The sequence below is a fragment of the Pezoporus occidentalis genome, unplaced genomic scaffold (assembly GCF_034315485.1).
Source record: "Pezoporus occidentalis ecotype Australia unplaced genomic scaffold, CSIRO_AGI_Poc_V1 ctg18, whole genome shotgun sequence".
NCBI lineage: Eukaryota > Metazoa > Chordata > Aves > Psittaciformes > Psittacidae > Pezoporus > Pezoporus occidentalis.
This window is the reverse complement of record NW_026913640.1, coordinates 5,516,173-5,537,930: the sequence shown is the minus strand read 5'-3', so window position 1 is coordinate 5,537,930 and position 21,758 is coordinate 5,516,173. Positions and strand designations below refer to the sequence as shown.

Sequence of the window (21,758 nt, the reverse complement as noted above, 5' to 3'; positions counted from 1 at the left end):
CCCTTTCAGATTCAGGAATCTTCAGAAGTGATACCTTATCTTCTGGTCCACAAAGTACTTGGAGATAGATAACTGTGTAAGTATGTTCTGCTGGGCACAACTGTTTCCTTGAGTAAGCAGACCATGTACTGGCCTTATCCAACATTCACAACTAGCTTGCACCCAGGTTTTTGCATGTTTTGGGAAAGAGACAGGATCAAACTTGATTCCCCCTGGGGTGCTCATTGATTTCACCTTCCTGCCAGTGGCAGGGCTTGGTGCCTGAACTTGTTCTGGAATGTTTGTCAGCTGTTTCTTCAGAGAGAAATCAGTGTATTGCTGGGAGATGGACAGATCCTGCAGGTGACTGGGTCCCAAGCGTTTCTGGGGTTCTCCTGAGGAAGGAGAAGTGTGCTGGCCCATCTATTCCTGGGTCTCTGCCATAGGAATGTAATGGACACTTGTATGTTCTGTGAAGGGGTGTTCAAAAGTATTGTCCTATACTTTTTGTGCAATCAGACACACCATTGTCTAATCCAGAGCTTGTTAGGGCCTGAGCCTGCAGTTCTTGCACATATAAAATTTCCTCTTATTTGCCAGCCACAGGGAGATCTCAGTCAGCATCTCACAGCTTCATTTCTCCATCCCCTGAAGTTGTGGGTTTCATGAACAAGAGCAAGAGCAGTTGCTAATGGAAAACTTCCCTCATGAGAAAGGTCACCGAAAGTCTCTGTTCATCACTAAATTCTCTAATTTGTAAAACACAAAACTACTACTGCTTCACTTCCCAGGCCCAATCCACCCTCCCAACTCATCCACTACTAATGCAAGGCTAATTGTATGCTAGATTGTATGCTCTTTAAACACAAGCTATTGCTTGGGATGACCAGAAAAAGTTAAGAACATGAGGAACTGGAATAGTGCTTTTAATGTATATAGCTGTATTTACATATATATTGTATTCTATATATCGCTTTCTAAGGTTCTTGTGATTACATTCCTTGCTGCTGGGAAGCATTTATTTCCAGCAAATAACACAGGCAAGATGCTTCTTCTTTCCTGCAACTTTTGAAGTTCTGAGACTATAATTTAAAGACTGATGTGGTGCCCTAAGTCTACAGATACTGTGGAAATTCTCCTCTAGGTGTTATTACCGTTTAGCTTTTCTTTGCTGGTGAAGTGTTGCAGTTTCTGATGATTCTAGTTCATTATATGGATATTCTCCGTCAAGTACACAAATACAAGGTTTTATCTCTAGACAGCCTATAGATTCTTAACAGGAACACACGTATATTTAAGAAATTACATATAATTAATTGAATGCTTGTGATATTGACATCAAAGTTGCTTTTAAAGAGTGATCTGCTATAGAGAAATGTATGGAGCTAGCAGTTCTCAGGCTTTCTGCTGTCAGCTACACATCTGATCCTTCAAATCCTAGCTGGTTTGTATGTCCAAAAGATTTGCTGCTTTTTCCTGTAACAGCTAGCCTTATGAGAAGGAACACCGCCTCCCTACATACTTTGCCTTGACTAAATGACACCTCAAGAGAAAGAACAACAGTTGTCCTGGAGAAAATCACCCCTTGGGGCTCTCACACCTTTTGCTGTCTTTGAAGAATTGTCTCTTAGCCCTGCTGAAGTCTATCCCTTGCAAGGGCCTTTGGACACCATCACATCCCAAATGCTAATCGTTTTTATTTACTTTGGTACGCAGCCTGCAAGACTAGCAAATCTCAGTCAAAAAGAAAACACAAAAAACCCTCTTTGACAGGGTTTGCTTAGTAGTAGTATCATCAGTCATGCAAAGCATGAGATCATAGAATACTCATTTTCATTTCTACTCCACCTTCTCTTCAAATAGCTCAACCTAGACTTTCAACCATGAATGAATAATGTCTAACAATTGCTCTTTGAAGTAAGTATTATTATCCTTGTATATACAGCTGAAAATGGACCACAGTTAGTTAAATAACTTTCCCAGGCATGCATCAGAACTGCATCAACCAGGAAAAAGAAACACTCTCTTTTTTTTCAGTCCTGGATTTTGAATCAGCAAGATCATGTTTGATAGGAGCAAGACATTCATTTTATGGTTAGAGAAGAATAGTTTCAGGCATTTGAGATGGAAACAAACACTATTTCATTTTCTCTTAACAGCTAATTGTTGGGAAGATTTTTGGTAGAGGAAATCAAGTTTAAAATCCAAAACTCTTCCCTCTAACCAGGAAATAAAAAAATAAAAAAAAATTAAAGGCACTTTCAGATATTAATATCGTGCCTTCTTCTATTTAGGTCATTGAATAACAACAACAAAACCTGTTAAGATACAGATGCATCATATTCTACTCTACCAAGGTATCTGATTAGCAGATTATTTACCTGGGATACTGCAGATATATTACTTAATGTGATCAGGTCAAGCTAGCATTAACACCAGGAACACATTTACACCAGGAAGAAGAAAACAAAAAAACCCAGTATTCTTAAATACTTTAATACTCTTATTTAATGATGTTAAATACTTGAGCAAGAAATGTGTCAGATGCAGTGACAGCAAAAGCCAGGCCGGACTGGGAGAAATTAGGGTCATGGAAGGGAGAAGAGCATGTCCAGAAGAGAGGAGAAAGGTGGGCCAGAAAAGAAAAGATGCAAGAGAAAATGAATGGATAAGAAGTCAAAGGTGAAAGAAAGGAAAGGTGCGAAGTGATGCAGTGAGAGAGTGGGAAATGGAGAGGAAAGGGTCAAAGGAGGAGCATGAGGAGACTGTACCTGCTAGCTGAAATGTGCTTCCATCAGGGTGGCCACGGGGCCAGACTGCTGCCATGGCTGGTGATGCCCTGCAGTGCCCCAGCCCCAGTGAGTGAAACCGAGTCGTGCAGGTGGTGGCTTAAGGGTGCACGTCACTGCCCGCAGTGAAACCACTTCTTCAAAATCAAGGTCCCGAGACCTCAGCCTGAAGGAAACACTGTGGTACAGGGAGAATAGGGGCCTCTCTGAAAGTTGGGGAGCATCTTCCTTCTGTCAGAGAATGCCTCTGCCAAGCCAAACAGCTGCCTCCACTCCAGCTGCACAGTCCTTGCCCGTCTCTTTACCTCTTCTCTCACACTTCTACACAAACCTATTTTCTTGGCTAAATTTAGTGCAGCTGATTTTTTTTGCTGTCTCACTTCAATTCTTATTTTTGAAACAGTTATAGTTTCTGCTTTCGTGCACCGGCAGTCTGCATAATTTATCTGAGTATTGATGAGGGGGAGAACAAGTGTCACTGCCAAGCTAAAGAGCTTAAAAAAACAATCCAAAGTTTGTGTGATTCCATGGGAACACCCTGCCATATATGCCATCGTGGGCTGAGGGAGGTTTCTTGTGCTGGGTGAGTGCTTGGTCTGCTGGTGACGGAGGACTTGCTGTGGTCACTTCCATGAGCCAATGGATGGGGAGCAGGTTTTTGGCATGGGGCTGTGTTTACGCTAGGGGAAGAGGGAACTAGCACTGTCCACAGGAGGTTTATACTAAGCTACAGCTGCTCTGAAGTCGTTTTGCAAATGATTTGTCAAGGGGATAAAAATAAAGATCTCCAGGCTCACCCTCAGACATGAGCCTCTAGGGACACAGCCCCTCTGCTCTTAGCTGTCCCCACTTGCTGCCTTCCTTGGAGTGTAGCATGCCAGGACCTGCCTCATCATTGTCTCCCAGTCACTGGTGTGTAAAGGGTAGAACCATCCTGGCCCTGGCTGAAGTTGCTCACCCCAGCAAGGCCTCTTGTTTGTATTAGGACAGGACATCACAGAGGAGCAGGAGGGTCTCCCCAGCTTCCACAGCCCCACGTCACAGCCCCAGGCAGAAAGTGGATCCAATTTTAAGGGATAAGCTGGAGCATCTGCCCCATGATCCCACAGGATACGCTGGGGTATTTTTATTATTCATTCAACTGTTACAGTTTACATCTAAAAGTATATTTTATTACATTATTCAATCAGTTACAGTTTTACTTGCTAGGGACTAAGAATTCATTCTGCAATTGTACAGAACCTGAATAAAAAGAATCCCTAAAAAATAAATTCAGCATCAGTAAGGTGTTCCCAGAAACCTGTCAGAGGTGATACCTATATATTTGTATTTTTTACTGATACCTGGTAAATAGCTTCTTTTGAATTAGGGTAGATTAAATAAAAATGTAGATGGACTAGAAATAGGCAGACATATCATAGGTAAAAGAAGCCACAGAAAATGTCCCATACGTAATTGCAGGGACAATAGGGGAAATGGCATTGAGACCACCATCATTAGCAAAGACAAGTGGATGATCTCTCACAAGACTGCCCTAGAAGACTGGGGCAATAGCATTGTACTCTGGTGCTGGAGACAAGTTTGTATGTGATGCAGTTCAAAGGAAGGTGCTGAAATTATATGAAAACTAGGGAGGTACACATTTGCAAGGATTCAAAAACTGGGAAAGGAAGTAGAGGATTCCACAGGCCCTAGAGAAATCATTGCAAGCAGGGAAATGTCATGCTGGCAACAAGATTTCCTAGCTGGCAGGTTGCCTTTTGCTTTCCACAGCCCTCACTGGTACTCAGTCCCAGCATGGATGAGGTTGGAAAACACTTCTGGCGATCACTTAGTTCAGTCCCATGTTGAAAACATGATCAGCTAGCACAGGTTGCCCCAGAACACATCCAGTAATATCTCCAAGGATGGAGAGTCCACAACTTCTCCAGGTAATTATTCAGCACTCAACCACCCTCGCAGTAAAAATGTGCTGCCTGACATTCTAGGGGAATGTCCTGTGTCTCAATTTGTGCCCATTGTCTTTGGTCCTGTTACTGGGTACCACAGAAAGGAGTCTAGGTCCCCCCCCGATATTTATACATAGTGGTAAGATCCAAAGCTCTCTTCTCCAGGATAAATAGCCCCAGTCCTTTCACCCCCTTCTAGCATGTCAGATACCCCAATCCCTTAACTTTTTCATGGCTCTTCACTGGACTTACTCCAGTAAATCCATGTTTTTTCTTGTACTTTCTTGTATCCCTTTCAACACCATACCTCCATACAGGTTTTGCCCTCAGAAACCAGGGAGTAGACACTTTGTGCTTCTGTTCTGAAACTACTAGACATCTACCTCAGCTACTTACTGCTCATGGGCAGTTGGGTGGCATGGCAATGACCTGTCCGAACACTTACATACACACAAACGTGTGTCTTTTGATTTAAAATTGGCAAGTAAGTAAAGTGCTTTGTTTTCTCTTTCACTTAATGCATTCAGCACTGGAAGCTGCTGGGATGCCATTGAAGGTCTTACACTTTTTTGTGCTTGCGACAAGATGAAACTAACACTAACTTTCTTAATCACGAGACTGTTGCTGGTGATTCAGCTGATCTGGTATCAGAAGTCTCAATGCATACGTCATGTTTTCGGCTTAAAAGCTTCTGTGAAAGATGCTATCAGCTAGGACAGTTCATATCTATTGGATGGAAGCAAAATAAATTTATAAAATCTGGCATATTGGCTTATTCCCAGAGGTGCTGGACTGAGGGTAGAGATGGTTAAACAAATGTGTCATACACACGTAAAGCATTCTGCTAAGTGAGTAGGCTGGGTTGGGTTTTTTCCACCACGAAAGAGTGCTTTCTGTTACCAAGTATTTTATCCAAGTTATGTCACACTATGGTTGGTCTTCACTGCACCAGTTAGATAAAGCCAGCCCCAGTGGGAGTAGCCACATGGCAAGAAACTCTAGCTAAAATGTATGACTGGATTACTACCACAGTTAAACTAGACTTATATTTTAGTGCTTGTACTAATATGAACTCTAGCTTAGGGCTAGACCTCCGCCTTATACATTATTAACACAGGTGTTAGCATACATTTTGAATGTAGGTGTTAGCGGAAGCACTTCAAGGTCAGCTCCTGATTTGCTACTTGATTTGAATTCAAGACTTCACTGAGTGGGAATGAAATTCTTTTTGCATGTGAATGGGAGCTGAGTTAGGAGCAACATTTAGTTTCTTCCAGATACTGTTAGTAAAGACAACCGCCTAGTTCGGGACACATGGGTATTGCCACAGCAGTTTGGTCCTACTTATTCAAGCCAATATCCTGACTGCCTGTCCTGGGTTCCGCAGTAGCAGTCATGTTTTTCTATTAGTAATTCTCAAACATTTCAAAGGAAGATAAAAAGCCCCTTAATTTTGTGGAATCATCTCCTTAAAGAGTGGCAATTTCCCTTAGACTTCAGACAGCAGTTGGTGTATATCCTGAACTATCAGGCTTTATTACTCTTCCTTCAAAAAAATAAATGAGCAAATGCTAAATTCTTGTCTAATATTACTGTGGACTCTGATTATGCTTATAGTTTTGTAAATCTTGCTAACTTTTTTTTCTTAATGATACACTATAATGATAGACTTTAAAGGTTAAATTCAGATTATTTGAAAACTTTTTTTAGAAGCATTTCCTTTGATCCATTTCAATAACATTAAGCAAGGCCAGTTTTGTAAGTAGAGATAATATCTTTTAATAGACCAACTGGTACTGTTGAAAAAAGTGTTTAGGCATTACTTTTTTGAACTACTTGGTTTAACAAGATTCCTACCTACAAAACTTGTCTTGCCTATGCCTTAAAAAAAATTAAAATCACAGCTACAATAACCCTATCCCTCAAAAAGTATTATTATTCATTTGCATTATCTGATGCCAGCCTGCACTTCAGGATCTGTTTCCACATGATTTACTAAACATGTTAATTTTGGGTCAACACAAAGAGAAATTATCACCCTCAATAGCAGACATGGCCTTCTCAACACTGATTTGAATGTTAGGGGACAGCTATTTGGCACTTGCAACCTGATTTGGGTGGAGAAAAGAGCTGTTGGCAGGGATTTCCTTCCCAAGGATACTACTTCCCTTTTCCCCCCTTATTTTTCATCTCGTAATGTTTAATTCTGCCTTTCTGTCAGAGATTATACAAATTCTGTCACTTGGCTATTTCTGGGTTGGAAAACACACCACAGTTATGGCTTAACTACAAAGTGGGACAAGACCCAGGGGTATCTATCTGTTTCTCCTTTGTCTTGCTCCCTGGATCTCTTGCAAAGTAAATCTCTGTATGTGCTCAGGAGAGGAATGGTAGTGCTCTCCATATAAGTGCCAGCTTCAATCAACAGGGGATCTAGTCTTGTGGAAAAAAGATCATCAATCACTAATCTGCAGGAATGTCCAGTAAATCTCCTTCCACTGCACAAGGTAGCAGCGCAAGTTGAAGCAGATAGGGAATGGCCGGCAGGACTCCTCAGCTCTCTGGCTGACCAGCAGGAACAGGCAATAAAAACAGAATTCTGGAGGGGAACACATGATTAATGAGAAGGTGTCAGGCTCCTACATACTCAATAGCTGCAGGTCAGTCTTCAGGCCAAGTTCTTATACATAGTGAACAGAAATTAAGAGACAGAAGAGATGAGAGTTTGCTGGAGCCGCAAAAAGGCTTATGCCATCTTGAGCCTCTTCCCATTATTGACGCTGCTCTGCTGGCCAACAGAACATAGAAAAGATGAGGAACACTTCCAAACTGGTTTGATGCTTGTATCAGGTACAGCACTTACACCAGACACCCTTAGGATGGTACCACACATCTCACTGCTACCCGGGCACTCCGGCCGGCAGGATCCCATGGTACTGCCCAGTCTGCTATCTCAGCTCTGCCTGCATCCAGGGGGGAATGTTTTCGACCCAAGCTACAGCATGCAGACAGAGAAAATGTGGGTCTTGTATACACAAGCCTTTTTGTGTCCTTGCTCCTAACCTCACTGCGTATATGTAATATTAGACATATGCATAGATCAACAAAAGAGCTGTGGGAAAAGCAGACTCACAAGGTTGAAAACTCAGGTTAAAATACACTTCAGCAATGGGAGTGGCTACACAACTGAAGTCTTTGCTTGGAAGAATTCATTTCACGTTCAACCAGTTTACCCAGAAAAGGTATTACCCTAAATGTATCAAGAAATCTCTTGTAAGATAACTTGATACCATTAAATCCACAGTACTAAAGCTATGGATAAAAAGATCCACAAAGCTTGGGAAACCTCTGGGTGAAAGCTGAGATTTTTCTTCTCAAACATCCTTTTGCAGCCCCTTCCAACCTTTTCACACGCATACATAACTTGTCCACACAGTCTGACCCTTCTGAAGGGAAGGGATATTTTTCCAGAGGACATGATAAGGGGGGATAGACTGCTGATTACCGGACTTCAGCAGAAGGTGATACGGGGTTCTTCTCTTCCTCCACACATGGCATTACCTCAACACATCTTCTACCTCCCAAACCCCTATTTGTACACATACACCCCAAAGGCTCCAGTTGCGCTGTGCTGGCATCTTCCCAGGGCATGGATGAGCAGGATAAAGGGAGAGAAAACAATGCAATCACAGGCTCCCCCTTTCTCCACTGCAGCAGCTGAGCGAAGTGCCACCGGTGTTCATTGGTGTGCAGCTGTGCACAGAGTGAGGAAGCCCTTGGTTTCACTCCTCGGAGACATAACGCTGATGCCAGGGGCCTCAGTGATACACAATCAAGTAGCACGGTGGGTACCTCAGTTAAAGCAGCTAGGACTGCCTCTGATCCGTATACTGATGCAAAACAACTTCGGTCATCAGAGAAGGCACAAGCTGGGACATTTCCCATGGTTGAGGAGTTTATGAGGACTGTCTTCACTGTGGAACCCACTGTGGTTTGTTTTGAGCTCCTACCCAGAGATCTTAATAGAAAACCCAACAGGACCTTTCCACCCTTTTGCTTGCTTTTCTAAACTTGCAGGAACACAGAAGCTGTGAACTTTTTGCCATACAGTTGAAAGGAAGAAAATGATTGCTGGAGAATGACAGAAAGATGATACCCTCATCTTGTTTTCCTGGGATACTAGGCTGGAACTGGAGCTCTGGCTCTTGTAGCTTTATCCTATTCTAGTTTTCTGTCCAACCTTTTTTTGCAGAGCAAACACCTTTTCCCCATCCCACCCCAGCTGGTTCCTAAGCTTGGAGAGGCCACTATTCTGACTGCACAAATAGTGATCTTTAAGATTTCAGCTTAAGGCCCGCTTACTTCTTGAAGTCTTTAAAGACTTTATCTGAGGAAGAAAGACTTCAATTTGTTCCAATGTGACATTTAAAAGCTCACTCTTTTTTTAATTTCTTTTTGTACAAACTGTCAAAGCATCCTGGAAACAGGCCCTGATTTTCTTTTCACTTTTGCTAAGAGAGAAGACTATGACAGACAAAAAAGTAATCTTAATTCTACAGCAAATGTTTTTCTTACCAAAATAATGTCAAGTACACTTTAACATATGCTGCTTTTTTTGTCTATATATACATCACTTCAGCTGCACAAGCTATGCCAACAATTCGATTGAGAAAAAATTAATGAAACATCTTCAGTAGCTTCAGTGACACTCCCTTTCAGTGACAGGGAGTCACTGAAAATTCCCATTACATAATTCTCCACTCTCAGAGGAAAACACTTCAGAAGTCCCACTAAAAACCACCCGCCCTCCGATTCGACTCCAGGAGAGAGCAAATCCCACAGGCTACCTTCCCGTTATCCCAGCCGGCAGGGAAAAGCAAGCGTGCTGCTGAGTGCCTACAGCAGGGAAAGAGATACATGGCTTTTGAGGTGGACATCGGTCAGGATTCTGCCGCATCACCAACACGCTGCCCTCTGCCCGCGAGGTGAACGGCAGCGCTAGCGCGGCGGCCCCCGCGAGAGCCGAGCGGCAGCAGCCCCGGGCTCGGGCTCGGGCGGAGGCCGGTGGTCAGGCGCGCCGGCAGTTTGCCCCTTCAGTGCGGGCGTTACCGGAGGGCTGGCTGGCGCCGGGCGGTACGCGTAACGCCCTGCCGCTAGAGCCCAGCCAGCCTTGCCTCGCAGCCGGTCCGCCACACACCGCGCTCCGCCGCCCGCACCTCCACAACCCCTACCCGCCGCTCTACGCCCGCTGCGCTCAGCGGCCCTGCCCCGGACCGGCGACACTACCCATCATGCCCCGCGCCGGCGCAGGCGCGCCTGAGCGGCCGCTCAGGAACAGGAAAATGGCATAAACAACCCCGAGCGCCGGGACCACTGAGGAGGCGCCGCCGCCCCCGCCGCGGCCCGCGCGGCCCCTTTAAGAGGCGCGGAGTCGCCCCCTCCTCCCCCTTCCGCAGCCGGAGCCCGGGGTGACGGCGGTTCCCGCGCCCCTTCCCCCTCCCCGCCCCCTCCCGGCCGCCCTCCTTCCCCATGGTGCCGACCCCGGCGGCGGCGGCGGGGCGGTTGCCATGAACAGCAGCGGCCTGCCCTGCTCGTCGCCGTCGCCGGTGGTAGGGCCACCGCCTCCGGCGGCGGGGGTCGGCGTGGCGGGTCCGGCGGCCGGCGGGGTGGGGGCCGGCTGTGGCGGCGGCGGCGGCGCCGTGAAGCTGAAGTTCTGCCGTTACTACGCCAAGGACAAGACCTGCTTCTACGGCGAGGAGTGCCAGTTCCTGCATGAAGAGCCGGGCGCCGCCCCCGCCGGCCCCGGCGCCCCCCTCGGCGGGCTCCCGCTCGCCATCCCCTCGGCCGCCGCCGCCGCCGGGCCTGGCTACCCGCCGCACGGGGCCAGCTCAGGCCCGGCGGCGGCGGCGGCGGTGGTGGGGCCTAAGAAAGCCGAGCTGGGGGCGGGAGGCGGCGGCAGCGGCGGGGGGCTGGATGGCCCGCGGCTGGCGAGTGAGTGCGGCGGGGCGGCCCGGCGGTGGGGTGGGGCGGGGGCGCTGCTGGGAGCGGGGCGGCGGGGGGCGGGCGGCGGCGCGTTGTTCCTGCTCCCCGACACGCTGTGGTGCTACCGGAAACAAATAACAACAGTCATGGTGGCGGTGGTGGTCCTCGGGTCTCCCCCCCTGTCGCCTTGCTCCCGGCTTCTGCCGGTGCTGGGGGTCGTGGTGGGCTGTCCCTAACGGGCGGGACGGGGCTGTACCGGAGGCATGTAGCGAGGACCCGGCCGGTCCTGACGGACAGAGCGGGCAGGTGTGTGTGGGAAGGGGTTCCTCCCCGGCCGGCTGTGGGGGCACCGGGGCTGCTGCAGGTTGGACGGACCCTCGTGCCTGAAGTGGGGCTGGGAGGAGGGCGATGGCAGTGAGGCTGTGCTTTCGGGGTAGCACCTTTGGATGGGCTCTTCCTAGCAATCTCTGCTGAGTTTCAGGTCTTAGAAGTTTTAAATTTTCCCACGAAATATTGCATTAAAAATATAGAAAAACATAACTAGCTATATATATCTACGTTGTCTGCTACTGTGAGCAGGAATTGCTTAAAGGTGTTGCTTTCCAAGGCGTCTTCAGCCTTCATTTAGATTCCCTTCTCAGATGGTGAGAGTTCAGGTCGCCCATATGCCATGCAGAGTGGCATTGCTGTTACTGTGAGGTTATGCATCTTTCTAATGTGTGGCCCAATAGTTAGACGTTGCAGTAAAGTGATTTGAATAACCATTCGTTTTGTAGGTAAAGCAGCATTTGGCAGCTAGGAAAAGATGCTCCTTCAGAAAAAGTCATGCCACTTTTAATGGGTATATCAAGCTTGGTTGCGTTGTTGATTGCTGTCATAGATCCGGTGTTTGTTGGCATGAAATGACTCAACTACTAAATGGTCATAGCAGTGTTTATTTTTTTAAAATTAACATGCAACCATGCTGAGCATCCTGTATGTAGGTTTTTAGTGCTTGATAAGTGTTTCAGGAACCTGCAACTGCCGTTTTGCCAGGTGTGGGGAGCTTGTGCCACTGAGGGTTGTTATCTCTCTAGTTGGTAGCTTGTCAGTATCTTACATTAACCCAGCACTATCATGTGTACCCTTCCAGGAGGAGCCTGTAATATAAAATTGCTTGATACTTTCTATTAAAATACACTATTTTCAGATTTTGATAATTTTGTCAAGCTTCAGTTCAGGCTGAAGCCTATCTTGCCCTTTTTATTTTTTTACAGGTAGAAATTTCTTAGATCCAGCAGCTGTAAGTTGATTTTTGTTAGTTTTTCTGTTGAACTGAATTAGGCACAAAATAGTTTTCCCCTATGCGAAAGGAAATCACTAAAAACCATTTAATTAAGGGGCTCATGCTTAGAGAGAGGGTGTATAATTTGGCTTGGAGTTAAAAGCTGAAATGTGAAGTTTTTAGAAAAAACTGGCTTCTATTGACTGTGTCAGAGGTTTAAAACTGCACAGAGCTCTCTGCAGTTGCACCCATTATGTGAGGAGTGAGGGCACCAAGAATGGATAAACCCACTTCGGTGTTATCAGTGATTACCTGCTGGGAAAGTCACCTCCCTTGAAGTTATAGGAGCCAAAAGCTTGGACTGGTAGAAGTTATTAGATGAAGGAACTAACAAGCAAGGAAGAGTAAGGAAAGGAAGGAGAGGAAAAACAAGTTGAAGAGCTAGGGGGTGGGCTCAGTCTCACTTCTAAGCTTCCTTGCTTTGGTATACATTTGAGAAACAAATTCAAAATCTGGACTGAGTCTGTAGAGGTACTGGTAAGCTAATATCTAAAATCCTTACTTTGATGATGATTCAGGGTGTTAACAATATGATTTCTATGTGAATGGAATGAAAATTTTATTTCTATGGATGTAGGAAGTAATACACTAAGTGGTGTTAAATAAAGTTCTGAGTTTAAGAATGGAATTGGGCATTGCCAAAAAATTGCCTGCCTGTACAGTCTCACAGACTGTTTTCCCTAATTCAAAATTATTTGTTAGTCTTCAGTTATATGGCTGTGGATGCCACCTTCTCTTCCTTCTTCACTGGACCCCAGCCTTGTTCAGTGCACAGAGCAGATAATGCTCATTGGCTAATTAACTGTGTAGTCCTATTTATTGTTAAAAGTGGGTCAGTGCCTCATTCTAACATGTGTGTTACTCTAATCCCTCTTTGAGTACAGGATTATTAATTTACTTATGGGTTTTTCTGTGGTAATCACAATGGCTCCCCAAATACCCACTTATTTTCACGACATGAGTGATAGGAATGTTGAGTGATGAGGAGAAGGCGACCAGTGAAAATACTCTGCTGTGGAAGTATTTCAATATGAGGGTATGAAGTGGAATGAGCAGGGCACATCCTCAGAGCTAACTAGGAGAAATTTCTTGCATGACATGTGGTTAAACTATTCTGTGCCATAGATGTTTTGGATACTAACATCTGACAGGGATTCCGAAAGTGATCAGATATTCTTGGAAGAATACTCTGCTTGAGATTATTAGATGTGAAAAAATCATCTCTGAATTGGACTCTTCTTCCTACACATGGCTGAGTGCCTGCTAGGAAATCCTGCTTTATCCTTGCCTCACGGTTATGCTTTTGTGGATGTATCTGCTGCTGTTCTGTGTCAGAGATGAGGTAGTGGGCTAATGTTGCTTTGGCCTGACTGTGGGTTTTCATGTTCTTGGGAAACGAGACTGACCATAGTGATGAGCTCTGTTTGCTCTCAGAAAAGAGTATTGCTGCCCACCACCCCCAAATTACTTGACATGTGGAGCTCATGTGTTCAAAGTGCCATTCCTACTTCTTCCTCTAGAGCTGTGAGCGCTCAGCCTTCTGTGTGGCTCACCTTCTATGTGTAAGCTGCCAAAATCTGCCCCTGCACATCCCACGTGTCACCCTAGTAAGCAGTAGTGTCAGTGGTGCTGGATCAGAAGGCTGTAGGAGCAGAGGTGGGGAAATGACTGATGCTTGGTATTTAGGGGAAAATACATGATTGATTAATAGGATTGTAAGAAACAGCCCATGGAAGAGTTGGTAGGGGGCATAGTAACATGAAAAATTTCTCTTCTGATATCTGCTCTCTGTTCTCTCTGGCACTTTCCAACTTGTGTAAGAAGCAAAGCAGCAGCCTGCTTTGCTGCACACTCGTTCCGATAACACTATCCCTTCATGCTGCATGAGTGAAATTCTAGAGGAAAAGCTCATTGTGGTATTGAAATGTATCATGTCTGTACACAGGTTGGACAGGTTAAAGTTGCACAGGCAACTGCAATTGTATTTGCTAGCCTTCAGGTAGTTTTAACAGGTGCAGTATTGTTTTGAGCATAGACCTGCTATGTAAATAGATAGGAGCTGAAGTATGTCTCTAAACATTTGTGAACTTCCACCCTGCTTTTTGCCATAGAACATACGGTACGTAGTGCTCACTCCTCTTGCCTTTGTTTCCTGTATATGTGCTCAAAACACAAGAGGCGCTTTGCTAAGGAGCTCCCGGTGCTCTCCAGCTCCGGACCGCAGCGGCAGCATCTGTGGGTGGGCGCCGCTACTGGCGGCGGAGCTGGCCACTGCTGCGGTGCTGCTGCCCGAGATCCCCATCACAGAGGTTAGCTCTCACCCTTTCCTGCGAGATGTTTTCATCTGGCTCTCTGCCAGAAAGCCTTTTTTTGGAGTCCTCCTAAGAAATCTGTAGTCAAAATATTTCTGTAAGGTGCCTGCAGTATTTCCCTGAGTGGCCTTGCTGTGGAGTTCTCTGCAGATACTGGGAAAGCCTGTCTGTGAACAGACTTTATTGCCAGCCTGTCAGAAGGTGGAAAGGTCTTGGGTTCTGTTGAGTTAGTCCAATGATGTTTTTGCAGCCCACCATCCATGTGTCATGTGGCTGGTTATAGCACGAGTGGATAGTGGCCATCGCTGTAGGAGCTCTCTGTGTGCAATTGCTTGGTGGTTAGCTTAAGTGAGCATTACACTATAGGTTTTGTGAAATCCATAAATGCACTAGGTTTGGAGTGGAAAGACTTTTGTATATTTCCTGCTTTTTGAAAGTGTTTTAAGTCTTTACCAGTCCATTCTTTTGTAAACAAAATGAAGCAGTGGATATAGAAAAAATGAAAAGATAAGCTATTCAGCAAAACAGGTACTAAAGATAATCTGTTTGATCTGTTGGATTACACTTCTTAACGCAATGTAACAATGGTTAGGATTATTCTAAATACGGATTTTTCTTGGTAACATTTCAGTATTTACAACTTGAAATACTTGGACAGTTATCTCAAACTTTTAAATATAAGTATAGTTGCGGTATGTCACATACTGGTCACTTTTCTCTGGGTTTGTTTCTTCTTCACTTGTAAGCAGAACATAGGTACTATAGTAAAAGTGTGTGGTTGAGAATTCTTTTTCCAGACTTGTTTGTACTTTTTGCAACTGATGCTGTATTAGTTGCTGTATGCCTCAGTTTTCTTTTTAGAGAGATGTTTCCCCTTCCAATTTTCCTAATACCTTTTTCAGGAGTTGATAGATGATACAATTTCATCTTGTTTTCCTCTGAATATTTTTAAGAAATGGGGAGACAATTCTGAGAATTGAAGAGACGTTTGGGACATTTGAAGACAGAGACAACTGAGAGTTGAAGAGTAAAAACAATAATCAGTTCGAGATGCATGGGAGAAAATGAAAAGTACTGATTTTGTCTTGTATGTCAGCTTCCAGGAATTCAGAAATAATAGACCTGTTTTTTCTTTTTCCTTTTACGTGTTTCATGTGGAAATGAGACTAGGAGGAAAATTATTAGGGGGAGCTAAGGAAAAATGAAAGGTGGGAAGGGAAAAAATCTCAGTCTGCCAAGTGATATGGGATTTTGAGGGGCAGTATTAGCATATAAAACTTTTTTGTAGAAATTCACTGTTAATTGGCTTTGAAACTGATTGCATCTGTTTAAATACTTTGTGGGTTTTCCTCATTGTATTGGAAATCATTTAAAGTCCAAATATTCTGCAGGAATTACAGATTCCTGAGGAGAACTGTGATTATTTGTTTCTGGTAGTACCCACCCTGTGTTGGGTATTGAAGAATGTAAAGAAAGCACTATTACTGTTGTAACTGTTTTTCTGCTTCAAAAGTAAAGATGAAAAGGAGTATGTGGGGGGATAGTTATATTATGTGAGCAAGCGCTGTATTTTGTATCTTAATAATTAGAGGTTTTGTTAATGTGTTTTTAAGATACAGAGCATCCCCATTTAGTTTATATCTAGCAGATATTAGATAACTGATTTTTTGTAGGTATCACTGTAGGAGGGGGCCTTCAGGAAGGATTTGAATGCCCAGAAAATAGTGACGTTGGGGACCAGCTCAGAAAGAGTTCCATCTGTAAGGAACCACCTAGAAGCAAATTTAGACTGCTGCGGGAAAAGTGGACAAATGGTAAGTGAGGGTTTGGTGATAAACGCAGGTAGAAGCACTTTTCTAGAACCTTCAAAGTAGAAAAACAATCTTGGTGCTGAAGCAGCTGATGAAAAGGGGGTCAGTGGAGGGATTTATATAGTGAGCTGATGTTTTCCTCATCTTTTACTTTCTAATAAAGATGCATTACACCACCAGTAAATGGTGTGGTGAATCAATGTGTATTGGAGATGAGTTGGAGTATATCATGCTCTGTATGCGTGTGCATGTGTGTGTTTGTTCCATGAGTCTTCCAGGAGTTAAAAAAAATTCTGATTATATGATTGTTTTGTCTGGCTTCAGAGATACTTTGTGCTTAGAACTTATTTGTATTTTTTTATTTTGCTTCCTTAACAGCCTTTTACTCTTGACAACCAAAAACCAAAAAACAACCAACTTGAGAATAGAGATTTAGAAACAAAGTACAGATATATAAAAGTGAGAGTAGGGACATGCATTGTGCAAGCTCTCGTCAGGTTGGTTATCTGTTCTGCAATTCCTGTAGTCTGTGGGTAGACTCCCTCAACTTCAGTTGCTCTAATGCAGATGTAGCTGGCAAGAAGACCTGTTCCTTTATACATTCTCCTCTGCTGGTGTGAAAAATGTCCTAACATTCTGTTCAGGTCATCTACACACATTTCATACAACTACTTATATACAAAAAAAGTTTTAGAAGGCTATTAAAAACCAAAAGCTTAAGCATGTATGTTTTGAGAATTTTGATGCAGTTTATTGAATAATTCAGTGCAATATGATAGGAATTGTGAAGGCTTTTGGAGATGGTTTGCTTGGAAAGCTATGATATTAAGTAATTGCATTACTTTTGAGTTGCTGTTTCTGATAGCAGAGTAGCTCTGACTTTTGAAAAAGTACGAGTTTTCGTTTGTGTTATCACTGGGCTTTTGGACTTGGTCCATGAGGAGTCCTGCTGCTCAGGACTCTGCACTGAGAGTTTTACAGAGCAAAAGGATGGCACGTATTGGTGTGGTTTTTTGAAATTCTTTATCAGATGCTTCTATGATATGTGAGATAAATTAAAAAAAAACACCAACAAACCCAAACTAAAAGAGCTCAGTCATTTACTATTACAGTGAAGATTGCTGTTTTCATTTTACTTGCCCATGAATATCTCCTCGCCTAGTGGGAGTGTTTGTAAATAAAGCAGTGTTTCCCAAACTGTTTTTGCTTCCTGTCTGCCTTTCAGCCAACTTGGTTCATTTGTGCTGCCTGCCCTCATATTGCACTTTCCGTCACAGCACACTAACCCAGGCACATGCTTTTACTTTTGCCTCTCGTGCCTGGGGGTGTTGTTCACTTTCTTTGTTGTCTCTATTTCACTGATTCTCAAGCCTGTTTTTCAAAAACACTGCATTAAATGAGAGAGACAGAAAAACACCAGAGAGTCCACTTTCCCTAACAAGTTGCAACAGTAGCAGCACTGTAGTGAAAGTAACCTATGTATAGTGCTTATGAACTGTTACAAAAGTGTACAAGCACGTTATTATTTCCTGATACAAAGATACCAGTACAAAACAAAGTAGGACAAGCATAAGCTCTTCCGACACCTCTGTGCTTCTAGGAGACTAAAAGGACACAAATCTTAAATGGCTTGTCATAGGTAGGCTTTGTATAAAACTTTTATTGTTCTTATCTCAATACTAGGATAGAAATCTCTGTAAAATTCTACTGGAGATATGGCACTGTGGTTTTTACTGCTTTATATCTAGCTGAGATAACACCTTGTCCTTTGTATGCACATGGTATGCAGTGAACCTATGATCCAGTTTACCAAGCTGTGCTGAGGTGAAAAGTGCCTGCTCTGTTGCAGTTCTGGGAGTTTAAATAAAGACTACCTGTCTACATAAGCTTTTTTTTTTTTTTTTTCCCAGCATAAAAAATAATTATAACACAGTTTGGTTTTGCTTTTTTTTTAAGCAGTGATAGTAGCAAAATAAATAATTTCAATCCATGTTCTAGTATCTTGCTAGAAGTCTTTAAATTGTTGTTTTGAAAAATATGTCAACAAAAATCTGTTGTGATCTTGCTTTAGTCCATTAACTTTTGGAGCAATATATCACATTCCTGTAACCCTTTTTTATATTAAGAACAGTTTCCAAGATGGTCAGTGCTGATACTAAGTTCATAAAAGCAGCAGCATAGGATATTACAGTATTTGTTTGCTGGTTAGTATAACATTAGAATGAAAATATCAGAAGTGCCATCTTTTCAGATAGTGTTTGTGTTAGTATTCAGATAGTGCTAGTATTAGACAGTATCAGCAATAAACTAAAACCATACCAAACCCACAGATCTTGTTGAAGCGTGTGTGTTGAGTTCATCACCGTAGTACTCAGACACTTAAGCTGTGATGAGATCCTTTGTTTCTGAAAAATGTCATTGTAATAAGTAAGGCAAAAATAACTACTTGGGTTGTTTGTTTTTTGTGGTTTTTTTTTTTTCCCCTCTTTGGTGCCTGCATCTGATGGGAAGCCTACTTTCTGCTAAAATTCTGTGGGAGAAGAATTATATAAGAAGATATTTATTTTTAATTGCAGTTGTCACATTAAGCTGCAGTGTTACTCACCAAGCAAAATATTATTAGGTAATATGTGTATAAAAAGTAGAAAAGTCTTCTGAATTTCTCAAGATGCTGTTTTTTCTTTCTTTACAGAATTGCCAGGATGTAGCTTCTGGCATTAATGTTGATGGAATTGAGAAGTTTCTTCTTGTTTTCACATATGTGCTTACATAACATGTTAGCATTTTGTTCCTTGCTGGATTCCTAGTTGTTCCCTTTCATATCCATCTTTTCTCAGACCTGCCTCGTCAACCTTCCTTCTTTAAGGAATTTGTTGCTTGTCTTTGGAAGAGTCTGTTGAAAATATATGCAATTTCAATGCATGGATAGTAGTTACACAACAGAAAGGCATGTGTTTTTTTGACAAGAAATAACGGATTCAAGACTTTCCTATATTGTTTAAGCTTACTTTCCTGAAGTTACAATCAATGCTTTAAGAGAGAAAAGGCATAAACCTCAGAAGTTTTGTCATTCTAATAATGCTGTGTGCAGAGCACTTGACAGTGTGTGCTCTCAGTTGTTACACAGGAAAGATCTTGATAGACAAGTTGAATGCAGGGTCTGGTGTAAATTATTAAACATATGAGAATAAAAACTTTCTAAGGACTAAGGTTTTCTTTCCAGTTTAGATTTCTTTTAATACCACATTGCCCATGTGGTATGCAGTGTGCCCACTTCTGAAGACCTTCTCCTATGGTTTGCTTATGATAAATCACTTTTATTTTTTCATGCTCTGAACTACCATGGTCTTCAAGAAACAAGTGAGAATTTATGATTTGCCAAGTGTTTGACAGAAGGATGATAAAAGCCTTCTACTTCTCATGGAGAAGGCCAGGTGCCAAATACAGTAAAACTGCCTTTGCTGTTTAGGTATTTGCTGAGCTTTCATCACTGTAACAAGTGAATGTCCCATCTTCAAACAGAAATGGAGTATGTAGTGAACATTCTTCTTGATTCTATAGGCAATGAGGGAATTACTTTTTTTTTTCCCATTGTACCTATGTAAGCTGCATCTTTTTTGTTAGTCTTAATTTTATTGCTTGTTATATAGGGAAGTTAGTTTAAGGAAGCTGGTGTTGAGTTTTCTTCTGAAGACAACAGTTACACTTAGCACTTCTAGAGCATCCTATTTTTAGTAGGAGCTACTGCCAAGAAAACTACCCTCTGCTCCACTGAGCTTACTTCATTCTGATGGTTTTCTTTTGAATTTAGTTCCTGTGGAAAATATTTTCTTGTCATCTTGGTCGCTTCACTAGATGTGTGTTTCTGGACAACAGAATGCCTTATAGTTGAAATTGCTGTGGTACCCATAGAATTGAGTGGTATGAAGGTGGCTTAGTACTGGAGTACAGAATTTGTAGTAATGGCATAAGAAGGCTGATTGGTATGGCCAAACCATTGCAGTTCAGTAGAAAGATAGTCTTCATAAAGCTAGATAAAGGTAAATATTCTGGAGAAGCTTCTGTTACTTGGAGTGCTCAGTTGAATATCAGTGTGCCAATAGAAAGCCTAAATTGTAGCTTTGAGCATCTTTAAGTGGTTTGGCTAGGCTGCATAGCACATACCAGCAGCAGAAAGGCTGCTGGCCCTGGTAGTGCTTCAGCCAGACTAGGAGAAGAGCATCTGGTGCTGTATTTATGCTCCAACAAGGTTACCAGCACCAGTGCTTTGTTTGAATAATGGGTGATTGCAGCTGTGCCACTGTCTGGAGTTACTGGAGGTCAGCTCTGGGTTTCTTCACACTGAGGGAGCTCTTCACATGTCTTGCTGCTGAATGTGGCAAAGCTTGCAGCCTTTCGCTTGCCTATTTCCAGTGGAGAGCTCAAGGTGGGTTCTAACGTTGACTCTAGTATATTGAGGAGCAGTGGAAGAAGCAGAAAGGATCAGCAATTTCTTGACTGTTCAACAGGGGCTGAAGGATTTGTAAAGCTGATGGTGCAATCTGATGGAGTTGCTTGCTAGTTTGCTAAAAATTGGATAGAATATGGACTTTCTGACAGAAGTATAACGTGAAATAGTAGATATACTGCTGAAATTACAGAGTGTACCTTGAAATGACAGTGTTCCAGGAACTCAAACAGTTTTGGTCTTTTACAGTAAAGAGATAGCATTAAAAACTGCATCAGTTTTTGATACTGGCTGAAATGCAGGCAGAGAAAACTATATTGGAAATGTATTTTTTAAAATAAACCCAGAGTTTGAACCCTGAATAATTCGTGGACAAAATGGACTGAAATTATTTGTAATTAAACACTGATTAGCTATATTTTCATATTCTTTTATTATGGAGTCCTGGTATTTTTCATGATGACAGAAAACAATTGTGTTAAAATGCTAACCTTCACAGTGTGACTGTAGCAGGTAGGATGAGACAGTAATTGGGGCTATTGAAGACATTAAATTTTCCCTGATACAGTAGTTCAAACTTAAAATACTTTTCTTAGGCCTTTGAATGTAAGTTTCGCAGATGAAGGCAAATGAGGGACAGACATTTAAAAGACATTAAAAGCTTTTCCTAGGGCTGTAGCAAGAGGATTTCTGAAGTTTGTGTGGCTGTTCCTTTGAAATTATGAAGAACAATCTTGGGCATGGAGAGTAGAGCTTTATTTGCCTGTTCTCTTAGCTAACTTAAATATGTTGCAATTCATTAGTAATTAGGATCTTTAAGGTTCCTTAGGTGCCTCCCTCAAATGTGCAGAGTAGACAAGTAATGTTCTAGATCTGCCAGCAATACTTCAAGAATCTTTTTTGCTTGCAAAACTGATATGTATTGCCACTGAGGTATTCAATTTATTTGATCTCTCTGACATACAGCTCTTCATTTGGGGTGCTGTAGGTGTTACCCCCAGTTGTCTAGCTCATCCAGCTCCAGCCTGGGGGAGTGCAGCTGGGCAGTGTTGCCATCTGTCTGTAGTAAGGGTGCTGTTTGTCATTCTCCTCTTCCAGCCCTTCCTGTTAGTTCATCTGGCTGTGTTTTTTTTTTTTTTTTCCTGTGCCTACATCATGGAAATAG

General features: G+C 42.9%; 2 protein-coding genes across 9 annotated transcripts in view; one reads left to right on the top strand and one right to left on the bottom strand.

Annotated features, from left to right (window-relative positions):
* FLT3 (fms related receptor tyrosine kinase 3) overlaps positions 1 to 6,081 on the bottom strand; it is a 41,591-nt gene extending 35,510 nt beyond the window's left edge. For all 3 annotated transcript variants that reach the window (XM_062615110.1, XM_062615111.1, XM_062615112.1), the window contains exon 1: positions 2,751 to 6,081. In XM_062615110.1, coding sequence (XP_062471094.1) covers positions 2,751 to 2,805 — 55 coding nt within the window. In that variant the 5' untranslated portion in view covers positions 2,806 to 6,081. The remainder of the gene's footprint in view (positions 1 to 2,750) is intronic.
* Positions 6,082 to 9,968: 3,887 nt separating this feature from the next.
* PAN3 (poly(A) specific ribonuclease subunit PAN3) overlaps positions 9,969 to 21,758 on the top strand; it is an 81,615-nt gene continuing 69,825 nt past the window's right edge. For 2 of the 6 annotated variants that reach the window (XM_062615116.1, XM_062615114.1), the window contains exons 1-2: positions 9,975 to 10,708; positions 16,009 to 16,149. In XM_062615116.1, the coding sequence (XP_062471100.1) occupies positions 10,285 to 10,708; positions 16,009 to 16,149 (565 nt within the window). In that variant the 5' untranslated portion in view covers positions 9,975 to 10,284. Of the gene's footprint in view, positions 10,709 to 16,008; positions 16,150 to 21,758 lie in introns of all 6 variants that reach the window. The other 4 variants (XM_062615119.1, XM_062615118.1, XM_062615113.1 and 1 more) reach the window with 4 other exon arrangements.